A 22,413-nucleotide genomic window follows, 5' to 3' on the forward strand; every position below is an offset into this window, starting at 1 on the left:
TCAGGGCAGGCCAGCCGGACCCCACCTGTGCACAAATTTGTGCACCGAGCCTCTAGTTAAAATATAAAATAGATCCTGTCATTCCCAGGCTTCAAACTCCCCAACAGCTTCCTAATGTCCTTATAATACAATCCAAACTCCTCACTACAGCCAACAAGACCCTGCCTCATCTTGGCCTTGACGTTCCAGCCACCTTGGTCTCCTTTTGAGCCTCAAACACACCAAACCCTTCCCACCTCGGGGCCTTTGCACTTGCTGTGCCCTCTGCCTGGAATGTTCTTATCCTGGGCCTTCTCGTGGCTGCAGCCTTCTTTTTTTCTGCCCCATCACTTCGCCATTACCTTGCCTTATTTTCTTCACAACACTCATCGCTTCCTGAGATTGCCCAGCTTGTCTGTGTTTAATGCTCTTTTCGGTCCCCCTTCCTGAAAACAGGTGTCATGAGAGCACGGGGCTGTCCACCAGTCACTACCATGTTCCCAGGCCTTAGAGCCCAGCTGGCCAAAGATCCCATAGCTAAGAATGGGCCGAGCTCGGACCTCAATCCATGTTCACAAAGACTACACCATCTTGCCTCCCATTCTAATAATTAATTCATTGCTAAACCAACCCATCCAGCTCAGTAGAGCCCCACGATGGTGAGAGGTCTGCGGGAAGCAAGTCTACAGTCCTGGAAGGGCCGCCCCCCAGTGCCCACAACATGCCTTGTGAACGTTCCCCCTCCCTCCCTGGGGGCAGGCCCCCAGATGTTGGGGTTGTGGGGACCAGCCCTGCTCAGAGCTCAGCAGGCAGGGGTGGGTGGATACTCTGGGGGTAGATTACGGGGGGCCAGCAAGGTGCGGTGGGACAGAGCAGAGGTGGGGGGAGTGGAGGGGGTACAATCAGGCAGCTCCAGGGCTCTCTGCCTGCAGAGGGGCAGGTTCCTGCCGAGGTGGGCTCCAGGGGTAGATGGGCTCCAGAGGCAGATGGGTGGTGGGATTAGGACCAGAGGCGAGGGCACCAGGAGAGAAAATAGGCCTCCGAGTCTGGGACAGGAAATGCCCCACCTTCCACGGGCCTCATCAGGGGTCCCACTCCTGGGAGGTTGGATAAATAATCCTGAGGACTGAGTGCCAGGCAGGGTGGGAGGAAGAGGAGGAGGACAGGAGAGATGCTCCCTCACGTGGGCCTGCAGCTCTGGGGCAGCTGAATGAGCGCAGGCCCTGCTTCCCACCCCGTGTCCTGAGGCTGGTGACCAGGGAGCCGAGAAGTGGCCCCTCAGTGCCAGGGTGGACAGTGAGGCCTATGGAGGTCGCTGTACCCAGGCCAGTCACCTCTGGCTGCACCAGCCATGCCCATGTGCCCAGCCACGGTAATGAACTCTTTCTGGGTGTGCCTGGTGAGCTGGGGCTGGAAAGCACACAGAGCCCCTGGCAGGGACTTCGCGGAGCAGACACTCGCTGACAGGGTTTTGTCAACGCGGAGCCCGGGCCTCACCTACTGAATCCAAGTCCGGGGGAGGAACCGCCCAGGGCAGCTGCAGTTTTATAAAGGCTCCCAGGGCATTTGGCAGGGATCCGGACAGGCAACACTTTTACTTCTCATTTCATGTCTATCTGGTTTCTTGGAATTGTCTATCCTATGAGCATTTTATTGAAAAGACTGGTTTAAAAATACATACAAGTATCTCCTGGGTTTCAGAACCGCTGGATAGAAGAGGCTGCCCCAGTGAAGGGGAAGCCATAGCTCCCTGGCGGTTGGACAGACACCCCAGGTGGGCACAGCCCCCCGTCGGGAGCTGCCAAAGGCACTTGGGAGTGCCAGCAGGAGAAGCTTCGCAAATATTCAGCCTCAAACCCTTGCCCGCCCCAGGCACCTTGAGTAGCAAACAAAGAAATTGGCTAAAAAGGAGCCCAGCTCTCCCCCCGCTGGGGAGAAAGCATTGGCAGCTGGCAGGCTCCTTTGGAAAGGTTCCTCCAAGAACATCCCCACTCCCACCCTCCATGCTCACCCAGGCCTGGCCCACCTTCCTCCCAGGAGGCCAAAGGGTCAAGAAATCAAAAGAGGGGGCATGGCAGTTACTGCCTGGCACAGCCCATTGCACACACTGCCCAGGAATGCTTAGTCACCTTCTAAAAAAGAGGCAATTTCTCTCCATTCTCCCCCATTCGTGTGTGTGTGTGTGTGTTTGTGTGTGTGTGTGTGTGTGTGTGTGTGTGTTGAACCCACACTGGTTGGCTTATAGGGGAGCTTGGTAACTAGGAGAAAGTGCTGGGCGCCCAACCACACTGAGTCGGAGAGATGAAAAGCAGCAACACCAGGTCTAACACGGGGCCTGCTGGAAGGCCTGCGGGAGACAGCGTGAACATCCTGATCCAGCCTCCGTGATCCCCACACCTGCTGGGCCCTAGCCCAGACACAGCTGCCACCTGCGCCAGGCAAACACCTGGACTATGCCAGCCCTGCACACGGTGTCTCCCACACCACACAAGCCCTGGGCTGCACAGCCCACACCTGCACCCTGCCACCCGCCAGAATTCCCTCCACCACCCGGTGATTCCCCCCAAGGTAGCTTAGACACTGTTCAGACCAGGGATTGAATCTTTGAAGGTAACCCTCACCAACACCCAACACCCTGACTGTGGCCACCACCATTACTGCCTGAGTCATTACTGCTACAGTGAAGAAGCAAGACTTCTTTCTAGGCAGGCTCCCCAAGTTTTACCGTCCACGTGAATTGCCCGGATGTGCTGTTAAAATGCAGACTCTGATTGCTTAAGTCTGGAGTCAAGAATTTGCATGTTTAACAATCTCCTAGTGACGATGATGCTGCTGGTCTAGGATCACTTCCAAATTAGAACTACCTGTGGGTCTTTCCCAGGTCACATATCCCAAGCTAATTAAATCACGACCCCTGGGAGTGGAGCCCAGGGGTCAGGAGTGTTTGAAACTCTCCAGGAGATTCCATGGTGAGGACAGGTTTGGAAGCCACTGTCCCAGGGGGCATCAGGGACCAGAGATCAGACTGGTGTGGTTGACCCCGAGCACCTGGAGTTTGATGGACACTAGCTGAGCACCTTGGCTGTACAGGGCGCTGTCCTAGGTACTGAGCATGTCACAGGGAATGAGACGCCTCCTTACCCTCTTAGAACTTAAAGTCAGGAGGAAAGATGAATGTTAAACAAGGAACCAAGCCAGTAAATGGACTAAGTCCAGGTTGGGGGGAAGCCACAGGAAAGTAAATAGTAACGAGAGATGTCAAATGGGGGAGACGCCCTCAGATTTGGGCGTCAGGGAAGTCTCTCAAAGTATGTGACCTGAAGCCAGCCTTGTAAGGAGCCAGGTAAGGGCATCCGGGCAGAGGAAACAGCAGGTGCAGAGGTTCAGAGGTGAGAATGGGGGCGAGAGGCAGAAAAGAAGGGAAAGGAAGTCCCACTTGGCATCCTAGCCTTCACCTGGATGTCCAGGCAGAGAGCTTGGCCTATCAGAAAGGCTGTGACCTCCGGCCTAGATCCCGTCAGGATGGGAAATGGAGGGAGGGGTCTGTTTTCATAACACCCACAAGAAGAGCTCTCACCCCTGCCTGCAGCATCGCCCCTGGGGACAGGCTCCGGTCCTGGTTCTAAGCCAAGGGGTAGAGGGAGGGGTGAAGGGAAGGAGACCCCCAAAGGTGGGAAGGCATGGATCCCCCACCTACCTCTGGCTGAGAGTTTCTTGGTGTTGATGATCTTGGCAGCATACTCCTGGCCAGCCAGCACCTTCACACACCTGCGCACCACCGAGAAGGCTCCCCTAGGAGGACAGAGAAGTCAAAGGGGGTGAGGGAAGGCCCAGGAGATGCTGGTGTTGATGCAGCTTCGCCGTGGTGGGTAGGGAGCCCTCCTTCGGGGCTGCTGGAGCTCAGAGGGAATGCTGTGGCCGCCCCAGGGACATAGCAGGGACAGAGACCCAGGAGAACCATGGATGATGAGCCCTCTAGAGGCCTAGTAAGTTAGGCTCACCAAATTATAAAACATTAGAATCACGTAGTGGTAGAATCACAGAATCTAGGTCCCGGAAAGTGTTTAGTTTTTTTGTCCTTTGACTAGGTAACACATTGACATGGTTCAAAGCTCAAAAAAATACAGAAGTGTAGATAGTAAAAAGACTCCCTCTCACCCACGGACCCAGTCTCTGAGGTCCCCTCCCCAGAGACGGCCAGTGTTACCAGAGCATCTTTCCAAACACTCTCCTCCATGCAAATGCTACTGGATCTTGCAAGCTGTTCTGCATCCTCTAGTTTTCATTAGATATTTAGGTGAGCCTCCTTCCATTACACCAGGAGCTCCTCACGATACTCTATTTAATCATATGGCTGCAATGTACCTAGCCAATCTCTGTTGATGGGCCATTAGGTTAGCTCCAACCTGTAGCTCTTACAAACACCGCTGCAACCACTAACCTTCCACGTGTGTGTTATCATTACGTTTCCCATGTCTGCAAGTGTTTGTGGATAAATTTCTAAAACCTGTGTTGTTTGGTCAAAGAGTAGGTGCTGTTTGGTAATTTTGATAGATAATGAGAGATTTTCCATCTTAGAGATTGTACCAACTTATGGCCCATTTTCCTCCACTCTTGCCCACGTGGTGTGCTATCAAACTTTCTTATCTTGGTTCGCGAGACCGGTACAAATGGCAACTCCATGTAGATCTGATTTGTAATTCTCATACTAAGAGTAAGGCTGGGCATCTTTTTATATGTTTTAGGAGGTTCCTGGGATTTTATCGTCTAAGTATTGGTGGTTAGAAGAGAATTTGAAGTACTTATGTGAAATGTCTCAATTTTTAAATAATGGCACCTTATTCTTTTTAAGTATAAACATAGTCTCTGGCCAAACAAAACTGGTTTGAGGCCAGAGCTGACACCTCCACCACAAAGGTCATCTGGCCCAACCCCTTCCTATCACAGAGGCGGCGGCCGGGGGGCTGGAACTGGCCGTGGTTGCCAACATTACCACCCTGGACCCAGGCTGACTAATGGCAAGAAGCAAGTCTGCGGGGCAGGCTTCCCCGTTTTTAAGGTTCATACAAAGGACCCGGGTGTCTTGCTAAAATGCAAATTCTGATGCGTCCAGTATGGAGTGGGACGCAGGACTTCAGCTTCCGTGTGGCTCCACGTAGATTGCACGAGGTCACACAGCGCGTTCCAGGCAGGGCCGCACCAAGAACTCAGCTATTTGCGTTCCCAGGTTTTTGGCTTTTCCCCCACCACTGAGCCTGCCGCTTCCTGGCCTGCACGTCCAGGCTCCTGCCGTGGGCACACTCCATCGTATCCTCCAAATGTTGGTCTCCTCCTAAGCCTATGAGCAGATCCCAGCCACCAAGATAAGGCTGGTGGGGACAGAGAAGGACGCTGGCAGGCACCGAGGAAGCCAGCAGGCCGGCACAGATGCCCTCTCTGCACAGACCCTGGGCATCGTGTCCCTGGCTTTGTGTCTGGGCAGCATGAGGGAGCCTGCAGGGAGTGGTGGGACACTGTGGAGAAAGATGAGAAGAAAGAGCTGGGAGGAAGCTGGAGACTAGGACACACGACCTGGGAGGAAGCTGGAGAAAGCCAGAACTCACGGGCAGACGGAGAGTCTCGCACAGCAGCAGGCCCTCCCCGGGGTGTGCAGCCCCTGCCCGCCCTGCACCAGAGTAAAGCAGCAGGACCCGGTCACCCTCCCTGGGGAGCGTCCTGTGACGGAGCCTCTGGTTGGCTCTCCCAGACGCCGAGACCCCCCCCCACTCTAGCTTAGGTGTGTGGCTGCTGGTCAGGTGGTCTTCCCCGGCTGACAGTGAGCTCCCGAGGGCCAGGGCCCGAAGTAGCTTTTCCACCCCCCGTGCCCGGGTACCCAGTGGCTGCTACCCATAGATGTCATTTGCAGGAAGAGGAGGTAGATTTGAGCAACAGTGAGACGGACTGGAATGAGCGAGGGAGAGGGTTTTCAGTCAGGGGTGTCAGGAACAGGAACAGGCGTCTGAGGAACATAGGGCCCAACGTGCCTCTCAAAGGTACCCATGCTCCCCAGGCCGGGGATGGACCCATAGACCTTCAGGTCCCTGCTCGGGGCCCCTGCTCAGCCACCATTTTCAAAGGCCCCAGGAGAGAGGCTGGTGCAAGTGGCCACTTCCGGGAAAGGTTCCGAGATCTCCAGGCAGAGACAGGGCGGCGAAGGAGGAGGCTCTACGCTCCCGAGTGCAGGGCCGGGTTCAGTGCTGCTCACCAGCATCCAGGCCCTGCGTGGTCCGAGCTGGAGTTCAATTCCTATGGGAGGGAGGGAGAGAGTTTCCCCACCAGAGAAATAAAGCCCCATTCTAGGTAAAGACCTTAAACCAGTGGTTCTCCAACGGACTGCTTCAGAACCCCTTGGGGGTGTTTTAAAAATGTGTATTCTAAGGCCCTGTTCAGACCTCTGAGTGGGGCCCAGGGAATCTATTTTAATCCAACATGTTGTCCCAGCCAGCTTGGCACTGTCTTGCCCACCTTCTGGGGAAGTCCTGCCTGATGCCCGCCCCGTCCTAGAAATCAGCATTGATGGGCGTCACCTGGGGCTCTGAGCACGGAGGCCCCATGAACCTGGCTCTGTTCCAGGAGCTGAGGTCCGAGAGCACCGCCTATAAAACAGGAGAAGGGCTCGACCTCCTCCTCAGAACACAGCCCTGAGCTTTGGAGTAAACCCCAGGTTCTGACTAAAGGTCCAGGCCGTGGATGGGGCTGCTGTGAGGGTCCTGTACCCCCGAGGGACAGCCTGTGCCTCTTTTTTGTTTTTCTGGGGCAAAGGTGCATGGCTTTCAGCAGATGCTCAGAGTTTATCAAAACCAGTGCAGCGCTACTGATCCAGAGCACCCGGGCCTCACACACCCGGGAGGCATCCTCCCTTCAATGCACGTCCATTGCTAACCTCCTTCTGGAACCTTGATTGGAATTCTGGTCTCCCATTTAACAGATTGGGAAACTGAGGCCTCAGGGAGCAGGCAAATTCCTAGTAAAGCTGTGGAGAGAACCCAGGTCACCTGCATAGGCTCTTCCAGCTTCACCGACGGCAAGAGAACGTGACTCAAGAGCAGGGGCTCTGGGCTCACAAAGCCCTGTGGTCCGATCATGACTCACCCCCACCCGACTGTGTGATATTGAACTTGGTGCCGCACCTCTCTGTCTCCTCCTATAAAATGGGGACAGTAACAGCATGTGCCTCCTGGCTATGTTGGGGAGATTAAGGGAGACAAATACAAAACTCTGGGCACAGTGCCAGGCACAGAAAGCTGCAAACGGGGGAAGAAGGACCTGAACCCCTCTTTCTACCTGGGCAGCCTCGGACCTGTGTCCAGAGTGGGAAGGCTCCTCCCTGCCTGCCCAGGTGCTGGGATCAGGGGGAGGAGGGGCAGGGGAAATCTATAGGAAACATGAGAGCGGGGGCAGCGAGCCTGCTGCCCTAACTCCCTCCTCTTTTATCTGCTGCTGCAGAAGGGCATGTTTCTGCATTCTGGTCCAGCGTGAGCGAGTGGCCACAGGCAGCTGCCTTGGCAAACAGAAGAGCCAGCCCACTCCTCCCCCGGCCCTGAGCTGAGCAGGTGGCCAGCAAGCGGGTAGGCAGGAGCTTGGAAACAGGACAGAGCGGGAGAGGCGAGGAGGCCCAGGTGGGGAGGGCAGGGCGGAGGAAGTGACCAGGGCTCCCAAGAGGAAGGGATGAGGCCTGCCTGTGAGGGCTCTGTGTGGGAGCAGGGTGTCATGGGAGGGTCCTGGGAGTGCCTGGGAAAGTGTCCTGGTTGCAAAGGGGTCAAGGGAACGTGTCTGCTCACAGGTGTGTGTCGGCAGCCCTGTCAGCGCCCTGGTGTCCGTGATGCCCTGTGGCTCTGGGTGGGACAAAGCACAGATGCGTCACCCTGGGGTTTGAAGTGTGTATCCGCGTTACCAGGAGGGTCACAGAATGTGGGCAGGGAGGGGTGAGTGTGAGACAGAGAGACACTGGGGGGTCAGAATCTCAGGCCTCAGTCGTGCTGGGAGGTCTTGGGCAGGGGGTGGCATCAATGGGCCTCAGTTTCTTCATCTGCAGCACGGGGTGGGGTCTGGAGGAGGCTAACTAGCAGAGGCCTTTCCGTCTTTAATATTCTACACCAGCGCCGCCCCGCAGAACTTGCTGTGTGTGACGATGGAGTGAGTCTGCGTTGTCCAACGGGCAGTGGCTAGCTTCCTGTGACTGTGGCACTCGCCATGTGGCTAGTAGGACTGCAGGGCTGAACGTTTCATTCTCTCTCACTGAAATAACTGTAGGTGGCGAGTGATCCCGCGCTGGATAGTGAAGTTCTATGTGGATGACAGGTTCCTCAGAACCAGAGCAAGCAGAGTTCAAATCGTGGTTCAGCCGCTTACTAGCAGGTGCCTTAACCTTGGGGAGCCCCTCTGTGCCCTGTGAAATCCGGTAAGAGCAGTGCCCACCCCGTGCAGCTCTCTCCAGTGACTCGATGATAATAAGGTATGCGATGGGTTAGCACCGTCCCTGGAGTACAGTCAATGCTCGGGGAACAACGCCTTTTATAGGCATCATTACCTACGAGGTGATGCGAACAGCTGGCATCATCAGAAACAAAATGGACCTTGTTTGCCAAGCTCAGGGATGAAGCAAGCTAGGAGAGGAGGTGGGGGCCGTGGTGAGGAGGGGCTGCTCCCCCAAACACAGCAGCCTGCCCCGGTGGGGGGGGGGGGTGCGGTCATGAATGTGAGCGGGAAGGAGGCCATGCCAGGCTCTCCAACCTCTCCAACCGACAGATGGAGAGGGCGCACGGTAAGAGTGGGTCCAGCACGGCTGAGAATGTGGGAACGTGCTAATGGGCTGTGAAAAGCAGGAATCACACGGGGAAATTGCTCTCTGGCTGCCTGGCAGGCGTGTGTCCTGGGAATTGCTGGCTGCCAGCCCACAGGGGTTCATCACCCTCTCTGGCCTGAAACGCCCTAAAATGCTGACGTGGCAGTTAGGTGCAGCACCGGGAGCATTTCATGGGGAGTGGGAAGACCTGGGTCCTCACCCAGGTCGGTTACCAGCTCGCTTATCCTTCTGGGCCTCAGTTTCCCTATTTGAAAGATGGAGACGAGGAGCCCCAATCCTACTTCCTTCTGAGCCATTTGTGGGAGCCTCTACTCCGTAGGGATGGGGAGAGATGCCTGCTACCCAAGACTGTCACTCCCAATACCCTCTGGAGGAACCCCTGACCTTCCCCCGAGTACCCAGAGCCTGCGGGTCTCAGCAGACAGGGACATGTTAATGTCACAACCCCCCCACACACACACACTCCACTCTGTACTCCTTGGAGGTCTGGTTGCCAGGGGTCCTGCCAGCCTTTAGGGTCTTCACTTCACTGGCTGCTTCCTCCAACACACCCAGGTCTCCCTCATTCTGGAAAAATAAACAGCCACCCTGCCCCCAATATTTAAAAACAAATAAATTTAAAACTAAGAACCTTTCTCTCGACTGGGCCACTTCCTTCCTCCCTTCCTTGCTGCCAAACTTCCAGAACAAGTGTCCGACATCCGCCGCCTCCTCTTCCCACCTCCCACACTCCGTGAACCCACCACAATCTGGCTCCCACCCCCGGGCTCCCTGGGAGAAAAGCTGTGCCAGGCCCGCCCACCCAGTGCCCCCCCACCCCCAGCCTCGGCCCCACTGCTGCTGATCGGCCTTGCCTCCCCATATCAGGTGGCATTTGGCCCCACTGACCACCCAGATTCGAGCCCCCCTCTAGTTTTGGTTTCTGGGTCATGGCATCTCCCTGGCACCCCCCCCCCCCCCCCATCGCTGGCATTGTGTTCACTTCGTCCTCTTCCTCCCAGCACCGCTGTTCCCAGTTCTCTCTCCATCATTCTCTTACCATTTCCCCTTCATCCCATCTACCCAGGCCATTAGCTGGGATCTCTGGGGAGGCTCTGGGCATTCGTGAACACACGTGCAATTTTAATAACATAATTCTGTGTCTGTGCATTGTTCTGAGCAGAGGATGCATCTTTTTCGTCAGTTTCACAAAGCATTCGGTAAGTCCCCCTTCCATCCCCCCCCCCAAAAAAATGGTGGAAGCCATTGGCCATCATTCAAGATGGAAAGTTGCTTCTAGCTAGCCCCCCTCTCTCCAGAATTCTAGCCCCAGATTCCTAGCTACTCCATCTTGTCTGGATGTTGGTGACAGGCACCGACAACCAAAGTCCAGTCTTCTCCCCAAAGGCCTCCCCACTGTCAGTGAAGACACCTAAGCATTCCACCTCTCTGAGATGAGGGTGGTTTCAGAAGTGCCTGGTCAAATGCAGACAGACCTGCTATCTGTGGGAGGATTCGCATCCAAAACCTCTTGGTGGCCAGTAACGCATGGCCAAGTCAGCGGATCTGATCACTCAGCACAGAGCAAGGCCTGGGCCCGTGGAACCCAGAGCAGACAGGGTTAGAATGTCTGCGGAAAGGGACAGAGCTGGGGTAGGCCGTGGGAGCAGCTCCACAAGGGGCCAGCGTGGGCCACAGGTGGCTGCATCAGAAGCTTGGATGCCTTGTAATATCTTACCACAGAGGTCTACCATCTCCCCAATCCATAGATGGAGAAACTGAGGCCAAGACCTTGAACCCAGTATTCCTGCTTCCTCTTCCAGTGCTCTTTCCAATACCCATACTCTCAGATCAGAGGGGCCCCTCACTTGGGGGTCCACAGGTAGGCTTTAGAGTAGGGGGACCTGTGGGAAGTAATATACAACATTCTGTGTGCATCACAGGGAGGTGCATTTTTCTGGGGAGAGTGGCCGTGGCTCATAGGAGAGTCTGTGAGGGCTCCTAGATGCCCAAAACAGTTAAAAAACTGGTGTCAGATTTGCTCGGAAACAAAAGGATTGCCCTGCTCCCACAGCATCAACCTCTATGTACTTTAAGCAGATCCCTTCACCTTTGTGGGCCTCAGTTTACTCATCTGTGAAATCACCTGTTGATCATTTTTAAGTCCCCCCTCTCTCTTTTTCTTTATTTCTTTTTAAGCAACAGTACCCTTTCTTGATAACGAACGAACAAAACGTAGCTATGCAAGTCCCCGAATGGCCAACAGAGCAGAGGAGATAGGGGTTGGGGGCTCAGGACCCCCTCTGCTTGGCTTTCTCTCCCTTCTCCCCAGCTCGCCACAGCAGCTCTGCCCAGAACTCCACAAATGACAGCATTTTACAGCCAGAAAATCCTAGGCCCTCTTACAGAAACCGCGCGTCCCTCCTCCCAGCCCGGCTGCAGCCGCCCACTCTCAGGCTCCAGAAGATGCCGCAGGGACATTGTGTGTTGGAGCTGTCCCGCGCCCCCGGGCCTGCCCCACGCCAACCCAGCAGAAGCCTTGTGGGGGACACAGAAGGCCTGGGGACCGGAAGATTCTGTTTGCTGCAGGGAACATTGAGCCAACAGAAGTTCCTTGTTTGGGCTGTGCCTGGGTTTTCTTGAATGGGTTACAAAAAGGGAACTGAAAGAAATATTCGCGGGACTTGGAGACAGGACCAGAGCAGGCAGAGCAGGGGGGTGCTGAGGGGCTGCTCCCTCCCCAGCCTCAGAGGGCCTCCTGGCTGGCTCCGTCCGCCTCACACCCCAAAGGCTCCCAGGGGTTCAGAGAGCGGCGCTCCAAGGGCCAAATGCCGGACTGGAAAGTGGCGAATAATGTGCCCAGGTCCCCTGTGTCACTGGCTTGTGTGACCTCGGGCAAGTCTCTGGCCCTCTCTGGGCCTCAGTTTTCCATCTGTACGTCAGGGCGCACGCCTCACTCCACTATTCTGAGTGGGACCGGGGATATTCTGGCCCCTGACCCATCTCCCACTGCACACATGCAGCAAAGCATCTCACCGGGCGAGGGCCGGGATGTGGGCAGGAGGGGAAACAGAGGCGCAGGGGTGGGACAGGGCTGTGAGTGTGCACTGTCTCCAGAGGGCATGTCCATGTAGGGGACAGAGGAGCAGTTCTGACCGTTAGAAGGTTCTTTGTTTCGTTGAGGTGAAATCCACCTCCCCGTTACTCTACACATTGGGTCCCGCTCTGCCTCCCGGGGCCACGCAGAGCAGTCTGCTCTCTGCCCCAGGGCCCCAGGACATCCCTGCAGAGATGAGGGGAGAGGACACCCCCCACCTCAGGGGTCCCTTCTTCCTGCTAAAGTCCCCCAGCCCCTTAGCCCTCTCTCCCTTGACGTGGCTTCCAGACCTCCGACACCCTGCCTGGCCCTGTCTTCTAGACAATCAGCAGGTTTTTAATATTCCTTCTTAGGCTCCAGGAATCCAAAAGTTGGGGGCAGGCTGAGCAGGTCTAAGACGAGTGAGACCCTCCATTTCCCCAGGACTGACATGTTCCATCAAAATACACACTTCAGAGCCTTTGCCTGTGCTGTTCCCACTCTGAGGAACACTCTTCCACCTCTGCCCTCTGATTAACTCTTATTCAGCCTCCAGCTTCCCAATGTCACCTCCTCAAGGGAGCCTTCCCTGATACCTTCCTTACCCCAACTACTTGGGGTCTCTGTAGCTCATAGCTCCATGTTTGTGCTCATAGTCCTTGTCCGGTTGCATTTAAATAATTTCTGGGGTGATTTAATTCATGTCAGCTTCCCATTAAATCGCAAGTCTTGCATGTGGCGCCTGCTGGGAACAGAGTATGGGCTCAGGAAACACTTGTTGAGTAGATGCCAGAGTCATAGATGCTTCTCCTTTTACGCGATCCCCAAGACACCAGGGCCTTCAACCTTCTCCAGCACAGAAAATCCCACTGGCCTTACAGCCCCACCTGATGTCTTGGGGGGCAGCCACGCCACACCAGCACCCAGAGAGCCTGGGCTGTGCTTCAGCCGGTTTCGACATGCTTGGGGGCTGCCCCAGGCTGGGATAGGGGTTTCCTACCGTGCCACAGAGAAGCTCCGAGGAGAACGTGACATGGGCAACATGCACACAGGAGAGGGTGAACTGTGGCCAAGAGACCCACACAAAGACAGGGCAGGGGAGAGAAAGAAAAAGAGATAGAAGAGACAGAGACCAGAGAGACACAGAGAAAGGGAGAGAGGGAAGGGGAGATAGAGATATAGAGATAGAGAGGAGGAAAAGAGAGAGAAAGAGAGAGAGAGAGAGAGCCCAATAGCCCGGCCAAGTATCATCTTGCTCTCTCTGCACTGGGAGGTAAACTTGTACTTAAAGCCCAGTTGGAGCCAGTGTGTGTGTGCCCTCATGCATATGTACGCATGTGTGTGTATGTGCATGTGCATGTGTGTACGTGTGTGTGCGCGCGCACTAGCGAAAGGATGCTGGTGTTGCATCCCAGGGCTCTGCCCTCACCCGCTGAGAGAGCCAGGGCCCCAGCCTGCAGGGGTGCTGGCAGCAGTGTCACTGTGTGCCTGTGCAGGGAGGCGGGCAGGCGGGCGGCTCGGCAGAGTGTCAGTGTGTCTCAGCCTGTGTGGGGGCGGTTGCGTGGGGGCGGAGGGCTGCCGCATGCACCAGAACATGTGCGTGCCTGCCGCTCTGATGGCTTGCAGCGGGGGAGGAAAGGCTGTACCCTCCCCTGTCCCTGCCACCCCCTCCTGAGGACCTGCACCCCAACTTTCCATTCTTGGCCTCTGGCCCCTGCACATCATCGGGCCCCCTCCCCTGGCTTTGCCACGGCCTCGCCCTGTGGCCTTGGGCAAACCATTTCTCTGTGGGTATTGACTTCACCATCTGTGCTATGGTCCTTCCAGTCCCGAGGTTCTGGGAGTCTGAAATTTCCCGTGTGTGCCTCCCACAGAGGGAGCCGAAAGAGGACAGCAACTCTAATGGGGGCGTTTTAGCATCTGCAAAGTTATTCCGATCCCATTATACAGATGGCAAAGTTGAGGGACACCGAGGACAAGGGATCCATCCAGGGTGGCCCAGTAAATGAGAGGCAGAATCCTGATTGGAAAACAAGCCACAGCTCAGAGTCCCCTCACCCACCAGGCCACCACCCCTCTTCCTAGTAGTGTTCCCCAGACACAGCACCAGGAGGGGACCCTCTCATCAACCTTCCCCCGAATGCAGGTGCTGGAGACCTACATGCAAGTCTAAGCCCTGTCCCCAGTCCCCTAATCCAGTTGTCCCACCTGCTCAAGCGTCAGTCTGCTCACCTGTGAGATGGATCAGTAAGCCCCCTGCCTCCCGCCCAGATGAGCTCATCGGTGGAGAACAGCCTCACCGGCCCCCAAGTGCTGTGAATGTAATAGGTTATTAGGAGCAAAATAAAAGCACACGCCCATCTTTGGGTGGCGCGTCCATGCCCAGGTGCCCTCTCCCTCCGGTGTTACATCATCGATCCTCCTAACAGCTCGGGAAGGACCAGAGAGCTAAACATTGTGCAGACATTAGAGTGTGGGTCCCCAGAGGGGAACCCAGGACCCTGGACACCCAAGTGCGGGGAGCTGCCTCTGGGCCCCAGTGTGGACCCCTGATCAGCCCAGCCCACGTCTGGTTCACAATACAAAGCAGAGGGGGCAGCGGTTCCAGAGCCAGCTCTCTGCCCTCCCTCTGCCAACCTTGCTGGCCCTCGGAAGCCCTCCCCCACCCCAACACGCCCTTGAGACAATTTCAGATCTCTGTGTCTAGAGAGAAAAGAGTGGGTTGCACCCGCTCTCCAGTCTCCCTCCCTCTCCTTCTCTCAAGCACTGTCTCCTTCAGAGGCTCTTTCTGTACTGCCTGCTGATTACACAGGCTGCAGGGCAATGCTCGGCCTCCCTCACCTCCCCTGGCAGTGGGATCCAAAGCCCAGAGAATGTCAGAGGCTGGAGGAGGCATCCCCCTTCTCCACCTCCTGGAAACTAACCCCTTCCCCTGACCCTGAGCTGGCGTCGCTGCAGCCTGCCTCCCAACAAGCTTCTGTGCTCCTAAGGTCCGGCTTTCATTTCCCTCATTCCCTGGGAGGGAGGAGGATTGGGGTCACGGGAGGGGAGAGTGAGTGAGGCTCTGGGTCCAAGAGACAGCCCCACCTCACCCCTCTCAGCGACCTGGAATCAATTCCTGGTTTATCTGACTCACATGCTGCAGTGGGACCTGCCTCCAGTGGCATCGAGAGGCCCCGAGAAGCCCCTGCCCAGGGCACTGACTCCAGCCCACACCCCCAGCTGGAGAGGGGCAGCTTCTGTTCCATCCACAGCCAGCCCTACCCCTGGGCTCCTCGAAGGAAGGCCTGCAGTCACAAGCCAGACCGCATCGGCCAGGACACCAGGAAGCCCTCAAGAGGCACGTGGCCTCCTCTCCAGCTGGGCAGCCCAGGGCCCTGCCGAAGGAGGTCTAAAGGCTCCCAGGTCCCCTTGTAGGGCCCACCCAGCTGTCTCTGCCAGTCACCCTGCCAGGCATCGGAAGTGGGCTCCTGGAACAGGGGCTCAGCTTTGGGTCGTGACTGCAGTGTCCCGGCTGGCGGGGACCTTGAGTCACCAAACTGAAGGATGGGCCCTGCACGCATCCTTGGTGCTCCAGTCCCCAGAAGCAATGCTGTCTGGAAGGCCCACTGTGTGCCCGGCTCGTCACTACGTCTTCACACGCACCATCTCGTCTCATCCTCACAGCCCTTTTTTATCTCCAGATTATAGGTGGGGGGCGGGGGGAGAAGAAGTGCCACAGCCTGCCCAACGTCACTGAGCTGTGGGTGGTGAGGTCCAGAGCCTGTACCCTGTGCTGGGCACGTCCCCTCCTGGCCTCTTGGGCTGAAGCTGTCATGCAGAGGAGAAGACCCCCCGCCCCCCGCTCCCCGTGGTACCCTGGCCTTTTTAAGCCAGGCATCAGAGGTGTGGGTCCTCGTCCCCTTTTTTCTAATGCAAGCATCCTTAACCTGAGGCCCAGCCACAGCCTTCCTGATGTCCTGCAAGCTCCTGACATTGCATGCAACATATCTTAGTTTTGCGCATTTTCCTGAGGAATGTGGACTTAGCCTTTCGTCAGATTCCTGGAGGAATATGTGACCTAGAAAAGGTTAAGAGCACCGATGATTCTGGAAGGAAGAGGTCTGAAATTGATTAGACAAGGCCTGGCCACGCCTGCCACCCTCAGCGCTCCTGCCATGACACACCAGGGCTCCCTGTCCCCTGAAGTGCTGCCGTGGCCCCGGTCCCTCCAAGCACCCTGGCAGGCAGCGGGGCTGAGAAGGCTCTCTGCCAAGTCGCCCCCACAGCACCCAGTCTTCATGGTCTCCATCTCCTCGTGGGGCAAAACATCACTTTTACTGTCATTTTGAGCACCTGAGTCACATTTTAACTCCATTTCACTGCACTCTGCGACGCAGTCTTCCCAGCGCCCCCTGAAAGGCAGCTCCCAGCTAACCAGGGAATCCCGGCTTCCAATGGGCCCTGGAAACCAGCTGAGAAGGGGGTCCCCGCGCAAGTTTGGCAGACAGCCTCAGTCCTCCAGGGCAGCCCTAAACATTTTGTTCCTGCTGCCTCCCCCAGCACAAAAACACACTCAGAAAGACAGGTAGTCTGCAGACAAGCGTGAGCACACGTCTGCACAGGGGTGTCTGTACGAAGGAACTGGCGTGTGCCTGTAGGTGTCAGGCTTGCCCAGTGTGCAAATGTGTGTGCGCAGGCAGCCTACTTGTGCACAGCCACAGGCCCACCTCCTACACATATGCAGACACCAGCAAGAGCTCAAAACACCCACACTCCCACCCTAGCCTGTGGGCTCAGGCCTCACACGCACACACATAAACCTTCCTGTGTGCATGTTCCCAGGTCCTCACATGCATGTGCAGACCTCATAGGGACACCACTGTGCCTACGTCTCAGATGTGCATCCTTACACAAACATATGTTTGCCCATGCCCAGACCTCACACACATTTGCCTGCTGATGTGCACACAGCTGACTTGCCATACATGTGACGCACACTCACACCTTCACTCCCTGTGCCACTTGCACACATCCACACTTGCAGGGCACACTTGCATTTTCAGGCTTCACACACCAGCCCCTCCTCCTGGTGCACACACTTGAACACTCGCACACCCTTTCGGTGCACAGAGTGTACGCCAGAGTCGGTCCTTATACGACACACATCCAAATGAACACTTGTGTGTGCACTTCATGACCTCACAGCAGCCCAGCCCTGCTCACAGAGCCCCTCTCCCTGCACTCCTGCCGCTACACCCAGGGCACTGGAGTTGTTTTGCCCAAAGGGCACACTGTCTCCAAACTGTACCCTTACCCTGGATCTATTCCTGCATCTTCCACAAATTCTACTGGGGGCATCCAGGAATGCTTCCCTAACACTCCATAACCTTAGGGCTACCCCAAGGGGCTCTTCTGTCCCCCATCTTCCTACCCTTCTCTCCACACCAGTCATCAGAGGCAGAAAATGAGCTCTGGGGCTGGACAACTTTGCCAAGGACCAGCACTGGTGCACCTCACACCACTAGCCCCTGCAGCTGCAGTGCCCCCTCCCAACTTGCCTGGCTGCCCTTCCCCTCCTCCCAACACCCAGAGAGCCTCACCCTTGGCTCAGTTATTAACCCCTGCTGTGCCGATGCCCTTGCTCCTAACGGAGCTGGGAGGGGAGAGTGGGGGAAGGATTTGCTTCCAGGGAGAAGTTGGCTGTTCTGCAGTTGTGGAAGCTGTCTACAGTCAGGAAGGACTACCCGGCAGGTGCTGAACTCTGTCACCAGGGGTACCCAAATGGATGCCAGTTGGCCACCTCAAGAGAAACTCACAGGGAATTCCAGCCTTGGACTCAGCTGACAGGAAAATCCCTTTTTAACCCCGAGTTTCTAAGAATCCGTGTGCGCCCAGGTCATGGGATGTGTGTGCGCGCATACATGTGTGTGCACTCACTGGCCTGCATCATCAACCCTTCACCTCTATACACACACTCGCCCAGCTGGTTTTGGCACATCTGTGTACCCACAAACATGCCCGTGCCAGTTCTGGACACTCTGCACATGCAAGTGCCCCCGAACACATACAGCCTCCCTCCCTCTGTGAGCACGGGAAACACCGCAGGTGCACACCCCCGCCCATGGCACAGCGCCCCTGGGCCCTCCAGGACTCTCTAAGGTGTAACTCACTTTCCCAATTCCTCGAAGAGCTGGTACTCTTCCGTGAAGCGGGTGCAGGTGATGGTGGCCATCCTGGTGCCGTGCGGGCAGGCGAGGCTCAGGGCTGGAGGACCAGGGCTGGGGCACTGCTGTTCTGCTCCCGGAACCAGGAGCCACTCGCCTGCCCGCCCGTGCTGCCGAGTGAGAACCGGCTTAACTGAGGAGCCCCCAGCTTCTGAGCAGGGCACTGTGGCTGCTCACAGCCTCGCGAGCCTTCGTCAGCATCCAGGTCCCCATGGCAACCAACTCGGAAACGCCCTGTTCCCGTTGCCCCGGTAACTGCCTCCCCAACACCTGCCTGCCTTCCACTGCGAAACCTGCTCCAGGACGCCCTGGCCTGACCTGTACACAATACTGCAGGCATGTGTGGGCTGGGGGCAGGTGGACAAAGCACCCCGTAGGTGCTGGGGGGGGGGAGGAGCCGACGGGGAGGGGGAGGACTGCATGAGGGGGAGGAGAACAAACTTCATCCACAAGTGATCTGCTCTCTTCCCACCTCCCCCACCTCCAACTGTGGGGCCCTCAGATGGGATTAAATGGGGCAAAAAGGCAGTTGCCATGGTGATGGTGGGTGCCACATTCCAGGATGGTCCCCAGGAAAGACAGGATGCAGTTACCCTGGCAACTTCAGCTCCTCTGGAGAGACAGGTATTGCCCCGTTGTCCTGGCAACACCGGAGTTCTAAGGTTTATAGGGAAATGATGGCTAATTCATTGGGATCTCTCTCTCTCCTCTCTCCTCTCTCTCTCTCTCTCTCACTGTAGTCTCTATAACTGTCTCTCTGCTCCCCTCTGTATTTTTTTCCCTCTGCCCTTTTTTCTTATTTTTTCCTATCTCTGCTCTTTGCCACTTTGCCCATCACACTGGTGCTCTAGCTTGGGGAAGAAGTCCCCCTTTCACAGCTGTAACAGTTGGTCCCTCCTGAGGCTCTTCCATAACCTCTCCCCCGGCCCATGCCCCGGAGGACCATGGAGAGCTGGTCTCCTGGGGCTCGTGTCCCAGTTTCCGCTGGCGCTTCAAGTCAAGGTGAAAGAGGTGGAGGAGGCAGTGGGGAGGGGAGCACGGCCTGGCATGGAGAGAAGCGGCCACAGACCTGCCCTGAAGCCCTCATTCCCAAGTCCGGTGGGTACTTTCCCTGCCAACTGCAGCTCTTCAGGGCAGGAGCCATATCTGTGGCCCGAAAATCTCACCCCAAGGCCTGGGGGGTTAAGGAGGAAGAGGACTGGAGTCTAAGGATCTGAGTTCCCTTTGAGCGCTGACATTTGTTGGCTGTGTGACCCTTGGAAAGTCAATGCTCCCCTCTGAGCCTTCAGCCCCTTTTCTGCAAAACAGAACAAAGCTGCCCCTCAGAGGAAGGCTGTGAAGATGGGGCGGGCTCATGGCTGCGGAGGCCTCTTGTTAGTTTCTAGAAGAGAAAAGGGAAGGTCTAAAGCAGGACCATGACCACCTGCATCACTCCAGCTTGAACTTAGAATCTCAGACCCCTTGCACCCTCTCCCTCCATTCAAGCCCATTTTACAGCCCACCAGGCTGAGGTCTCATGCCAGCATGTGCCCATAATGGACACAGGTTGGATAATGGGATCCAAACCCTCTGGGTTTCTAGCCCACCCCCTGAGAACCTCTAAATTGCCTTACTGGTCACCTCATTTGCTGGACATGGTGTCTGCTTGTTGGTAATCCCCAACCCCAGCAGGTCCCCAACTCACATCCCTAGGTCCAGGGGTCCCTGGAGACATCAGGTACCCCATCTCCCAAATTCTACCCCTATTCCTGGAAGTCCAGGGTGGGGATGATGTAGCCACTTCTTCCCAGGAGAGAAACAGGAGGGAGGCAGAGGGGAAGGAGGAGAAGCAAGCAAGGGAGGAGGGGTGATGGCTTAGCCACTAATTGTACCATTACCACCTTCAGAAAAAGGAAAAACCACTCAGTTTTGTTTCTGTGCACAATATGCTTCCCGCTTCTGCCGCCAACGTTGCAATTCAGAGGCAAAGAAGAGAAGCCTGTGCTCTGGGCTCACAGCCGGTGGGCAGCAGGCCGGGCACAGAACACCAGCTAGAGGCTAGATATGTAAATGGGGACGTGGGGGAAGGGCCGCACCTCTCCCTGCCCGACCTTGGAACTGGTTCCCAGGAGGGATCGCTTCCATACATGAAAATGCTGGAACAGCCCTTAGCAACCACGGAGGACACCCCAGTTATTGTTCCGGAGAGGAAAGTGTGCAGTGGTTAGAGCAACTCCACGCCCTACAGGCTGTGTGGTTTTGGATAGGTATCCTAACTTCTCTGTGCCTCAGTTTCTTCGTCTGCAGAGTTAAAAATGTTCCCTCCCTCCAGGGCTATTCTGTGGCTGAAATGAGATGAGCCCAGTGGCTGACACTGTACATACTCAATAGATAGGAATTGTTATTACTGAGGGACTCCAAAGACTTCCCTACGCACTGCTCTCTCTGCACCATGGAAGCTCCACCATCTTCGAGTCCCAGCACTTTGGGGTGTCATTCTCTGAGGCCCCACTGGAGTAGAGCTCATGATTTGAACATCACCTTGCCCAGGCCTGGTTTGCAGCAGTTCCTGTAGCACGAAGGACTGGAGCTAGAGGGAGAGGGCTCACAGGCCTGAGGCTATATTCATGGGAATCTAATGTTCTGAACAAAGGAGGTGATGGCTTGGCCTGACCACCCTGTGCCTCCTCCTGCCTTCCCCCAGGAAATGGAGCATGTCAGAAGAGAGCAGAGCCCATGGGGCAGGTCCCAGGGTCATCCCAGGAAGAGCCAGCAGTGACTCAGAGGACATGAGGGAGGGAGGCATAGACGACCAGCTTTCACCCTGACTCTGCAGGGACCATGGAGATGGCTTCAGGGGGCAGGGCCAATCCAGTTCCACTCCAGCCCATCACCACTATCACCATACCCACCTGTTCTTCCACTTCCATTTCTCTTTTCAGCTCTCCTTTTTTCCTTCTTGCCTTTCCCCCATTTTCTTCCTTCCCTCCCTACAGCCTTTCTTCCTCAGTGCTACCTATCTCCCCTCCCATTCCTCTTCACCTCCCTTCTTGTCGCTACCTTCCTTTCCTTCTGTCAGTCTCCATCACTCTTCTTTCCGTCCCAGCGCTGGCCGTACCCAGGGCACAGGATCCTGGGGGATGGGCAGGACCCAGACTGCAGGATCCTGATGGTAGAGAGATGGCTGGAGAGGAGGTGGGGGAGAAGAAGGGGAAGAAGCTAAAAAGGTCTCCTTGGCAACTCTTTCACACATACACACACACACACACACACACACACACACACACACACCTCTGAACCTTGGAGAACCTAGCACAGATGTGTGGACACTGCCTTGGACGATCACCCCCATCCAGAGTGTAACTGCCACCCTGCTAAAGACGCACCGCTAATTCACTGCCTCCCATGTGCCAGAAAGGCTGCCAGCTGTGCCCAGTGGTTGCGGGGAGCAAGGAGCCGGCCCTGCCTCCGTGGCGCTGAGAGAATGAGTTGATGATTGCATCAGGGGAGACTGTTCCTACCAGACTCTCTACTCCCCAGGGCCAAGGCAGGCATGCGAGCCGGCACGTGTGCCCCCATCCGCAACATGTGTGCGGTACACAAGAGCAGGACTGCATGCTGCGGGCTGATGGCCAGGGATAGGAGCCCTCCAGGGCTCTGAGCACAGCTCTGACATGCTAGGATAGGGAATGTGAACATGAATACAGGCTGTACCCCTTGTATATGGGGAGGGACTACTGGGGATCAGGGCCAAGTTCCTGGGCCATGGTAAGGATGGGGGGTGGGGGAGATTGGAGTCCCAGTAGCACCGTGGCAGCTGACTCTAAGTCCACCTTCCACAGCCCTCTCAGGTGCTCATGTGCACATGCCCAAGTGCCTCGGGGTCCTGCAGGGCCTGGACAGGCACCACGGGAAACGTGCCAGCCAAAGGGTCCCCACGAGGCCTGTCCCACTAAGGGCAGTGAGCGTAAGGGGCAGAATCGGTGGAAAGTGGGCCAAGAGAGAAGTGCTCCTGCAGAGGGTCGAGGCAGAGGGTGATGTGGTGAATTCACTGTAGTAATGCCAGGCTTGGCTCGGAAGGGAGAGAAATGGGGGGTCAGGGAGCAGCACTGTCCTCGGAGATGTTCCCCACAGGAGGCATCCCTGCAGGGGGAGAGGGAGCAGGGAGCCACGGGACAGAGGACAACAGCTGCTGGGCCAATGTCTGCACAGCACGACCTGCAGTTAGATGACCCAAGTTCAAGTCCTCCTATTGGCTGTGGGTACTCGTGGCACATCTTTTCCCCATTGAGGCCTTCACTTCCTCCTGAGCAATATGGGGACAAGATGTTCCTTCACAGACTCCAAGG

General features: G+C 56.3%; 1 protein-coding gene across 1 annotated transcript in view; it reads right to left on the reverse strand.

The window, feature by feature from the left end:
• Positions 1–18,093, reverse strand: part of CAMK2A (calcium/calmodulin dependent protein kinase II alpha) — a 57,891-nt gene extending 39,798 nt beyond the window's left edge. The window contains exons 1-2 of the mRNA XM_008152210.3: positions 18,032–18,093; positions 3,677–3,771 (exon numbers count right to left, since the gene is read on the reverse strand). Coding sequence (XP_008150432.1) covers positions 3,677–3,771; positions 18,032–18,093 — 157 coding nt within the window. The remainder of the gene's footprint in view (positions 1–3,676; positions 3,772–18,031) is intronic.
• Between the last annotated feature and the right edge of the window lie 4,320 nt (positions 18,094–22,413).

This window comes from Eptesicus fuscus, chromosome 6 (genome assembly GCF_027574615.1).
Source record: "Eptesicus fuscus isolate TK198812 chromosome 6, DD_ASM_mEF_20220401, whole genome shotgun sequence".
Lineage (NCBI taxonomy): Eukaryota > Metazoa > Chordata > Mammalia > Chiroptera > Vespertilionidae > Eptesicus > Eptesicus fuscus.